Consider the following 3586-nt stretch of genomic DNA (forward strand, 5'->3'; position numbering starts at 1 on the left):
TATATATATATATATATATATATATATATATGAATGCTGTAATTTGTTGTATTGTGCATTGTTATTCATATTAACATTTATATAACTAATGTTAACAAATGGAACCTTGTTGTAAAGTGGTTCTGTTGTATTATCCATTTAATGTTATGATGTTAAGTAAAAAAAAAAAATAAAAAAAAAAAAAAGCTTTAACAAATAGCAGATGTTTCAAGATTGTTCTAACAGCACTTATAACATTTAACTAACTGAACTGTTACAACAGCAATCACCAAAAAATAGTAATAATAATAGAAATGTTTTATTGACTAATTGAATTGACAGCATTCATTGAATAAATTGAATTGCAAGAACAAGTTTCCGAAAAGTAATTGCATTTCTTCATATACATTAGAAAAACCCAAATTATAGCAGTTAATTCCCTCTCATCTAATTAAATTTAATGTACAATATTAGATTAACTCTTCATCTAATGTTGACAAATTCCACAGTATAAAAGGATTACCATACTTTATGCTCTGTCAAACTTGGTCCAAACAATGTTACTGAAAACTTGCAGTCAATTCTACAGTATAGTTATTTTACAGTATTTTATAATATGGTCTGCTGCTACTTCCCAGTCAATGTCTGGCTCTTGGATACCCTTATTTACACCAGAATAGATAGGTACTTTTCTTACCTTCCTGGTATAACCATCCACTGCTCCAAAAATTATAATATTGTATCAAGTAAGCAAGGTTTTGAGCACAAAATTTGTATTTTGCACCTGAACTTCCACTAAAAAAATGCAAGGAGACATGGGTTTAGATTATTAAAATGTAATAATGTTTTATTATAAATATTTTATAACCAAAACCAGTTTCACTTATCTAATATGGATGAATGAGAAATACTCTTGAAAGTATAGAGAATGGTACAACCTTACAAACTTGTGGTTGGTATCCACATGCCAAAGAGACAGGACTCATTTGAATCAACTTCATGCATCGAAGTAGCTACTCTTCTCCACTGAACGTGGATCCCCATGGATTGGAGCCTCCCTTTGACCATTCGGTATCCAGCAAAGGGCATTTCATTTTTTTATTTGTGCAACCAAGTTATTGAGGTCTTGATCACTGATGTTGCTGTATTTTTTGGTGGAAAAACCAAACTCTTTCATTTGTCTACAGACAGTGCGACTCAAGACGCCCAGAAATTCCAGGAAATCAAGATCAATTGGTGATTTTATGAGAGCTAAACTGTACACACTGGTAAGAAATGAATCTAACATTAGCCACGTTAAGGTTAATTGAATGGTTTAATAAATGTTTATTCGATTTTTAATGTCTGTCAATACACTTCTGATTTTCAAACCCCTCGAGTAGTCATTGGTCATTTGCAATAATTTCCTTTAATGTATGCATATTAATGGTGCTGAGGTAGTGTTTAAAGAAACTGAAAAAGCTCAGTTTTCATTGTGTGATTCAACAGTACATGCGGCGGCACTAATGTGGTTGTCTTCTTAATCGTTCTTTCCCACAGCCCACATTTCTTTATTTATCTGGTTGGTACAGTTTGTTTACAGGTGTCTCCATCCAAAATGGCAGCGGGGGTGTGTTTGATGACATAATCAAATACTATTACATTTGCCCACAACAGGCTGGTAGATATTTGACTAGGGTGGAAGATAATTATTAAAAACTTTAATCAATATTTTCCAACTCTTCACTTTAATAAATTGCTTGAATTATTTTTATATCTTTGACCCAAAAAAAATATGAAATGCTAACAACGGTAATTTGAGATTTATTGTAAAATAGCATTTTTTATTAATTAATTATAAACATCGAAGATTAAATTAAGACATTAATCACGGAGGACTTTCAAGTGCTTTTCTGGGATTTTTCTAATAAATTTCATATAATTGTCTGAGCACCTCAAAGATACGTTTAATGATTTCATGCTGCAATATTACATTAATTTGGAATGGATACATTTTCTCATTTGGTCCTCTATTGAACAATGTAAATAACTGTACTTAGTGTTTGAAAAATTAATTCTGCAGATTTTTTTCACAGCAGAGTACAACATACAATTATTGCAGGTACATAATTTTACTATTAAGAATTTCAAATGTATGTAAATATTTCATCCAATTTGCCAACATAAAATCCTGCTGGTGGTTAACATCAATAAACTATTTACAACATTGACGGAGAATGAGGTGACGAATATGCTTAATTCTTACTGGAAATTAATCTATATTATAGAGAATTTGTTTCATATAAATATACAATTAAACTCTTAAAGCGATAGCATGGTTGGCTCTTAAAAGAGCCTTTGGTTGAGGTTTCTTATCACACTTTACTTGGAGCTGGTGTACTTGGTGACGGCCTTTGTCCCCTCAGACACGGCGTGTTTGGCCAGTTCACCGGGCAGCAGCAGACGCACGGCGGTCTGGATCTCTCTCGATGTGATGGTGGAGCGCTTGTTGTAGTGAGCGAGACGAGACGACTCACCGGCGATGCGCTCGAAGATGTCGTTGACGAAAGAGTTCATGATGCCCATCGCCTTGGAGGAGATACCGGTGTCAGGATGAACCTGCTTCAAGACTTTGTACACGTAGATAGCGTAACTCTCCTTCCTGGACCTCCTGCGCTTCTTCCCTCCCTTACCGGTGGCCTTCGTGACGGCCTTCTTAGATCCTTTCTTTGGGGCGGACTTCGCTGGTTCAGGCATGATAACACTGTGAAACAACTTCAAAATATAACTATTAAGCAACACACAAGCACTATTATCCCCTCCTCTATGCAAATTTTCCAAGCAGACGATGCGCACCTCTGATTGCGTGTTTTTATTGGCCACACCCATTACATGATTTCATTGGACAGCTTCAAGTGTGACGGGCCGGAAAAAGAGCCAATCAGAGGCTTCCAAATGAAAGTCCCACTTATCACCTCATGTTTGAAAATCATCATCCCCCACGAGATTCAGTTTCCTTCGTTCAGTTCTCCCGCTCATTATTTTTAAATAATCAAAGGAAAAAAGCGGGAAAAAGTAGTTTGTATATATTGTGCATAGAAATATTTGTAATAAAATTAGGGGCTTTGAAAACTCCGTAAATACACATCAGTATAATCTAATAGAAGTAGACAGAGTAGAATGAAAAATTAAACCTTATTACAAACTGTTTTTGTGTCTGAATGATTTTTTGGTATTTGAGTTGGAAATTGGGTAATAAACAGGGAACATTCTCAGAACTTTTGCTAATGTTCTGTAAAGGTTCTTTTAAAGTTACGAACAAACGTTCTTTGTTAATGCGTTAACACTAATAGAATACATCATGATGGCGCAACGGATGGCCACCTCGGTGTGAAGCGCTCCTATTGTTTTGTTGTTTTTGTTTGTTTGTCCTGTGTTTAGTTATCTTTTTCCAGTCAGTTTTACCAGAGACGAACTGCTGAACATTCGACAGCATATACCAGTCAATCTTTTCCCAGATTTTGAATATTCAGACATTTTGCTGGACATTTTAGTTGGAGGTGCGGCTGTGTTGTTTGGGAGACTCAGGTGAGGGAGGCGAGCAGGCACGCTTGTTAGGCTCCGTCTG

The 3586-nt window shown here is 35.3% G+C and overlaps 1 protein-coding gene across 1 annotated transcript; it reads right to left on the minus strand.

The window, feature by feature from the left end:
- Positions 1-858: 858 nt before the first annotated feature.
- LOC127442421 (histone H2B-like) lies at positions 859-2718 on the minus strand. Its single transcript, XM_051700444.1, has one exon. The coding sequence runs from the start codon at positions 2713-2715 to the stop codon at positions 2341-2343; it is 375 nt and encodes a 124-aa protein (XP_051556404.1). The 5' UTR covers positions 2716-2718; the 3' UTR covers positions 859-2340.
- Between the last annotated feature and the right edge of the window lie 868 nt (positions 2719-3586).

Source organism: Myxocyprinus asiaticus, chromosome 1 (assembly GCF_019703515.2).
Source record: "Myxocyprinus asiaticus isolate MX2 ecotype Aquarium Trade chromosome 1, UBuf_Myxa_2, whole genome shotgun sequence".
Classification (NCBI taxonomy): domain Eukaryota; kingdom Metazoa; phylum Chordata; class Actinopteri; order Cypriniformes; family Catostomidae; genus Myxocyprinus; species Myxocyprinus asiaticus.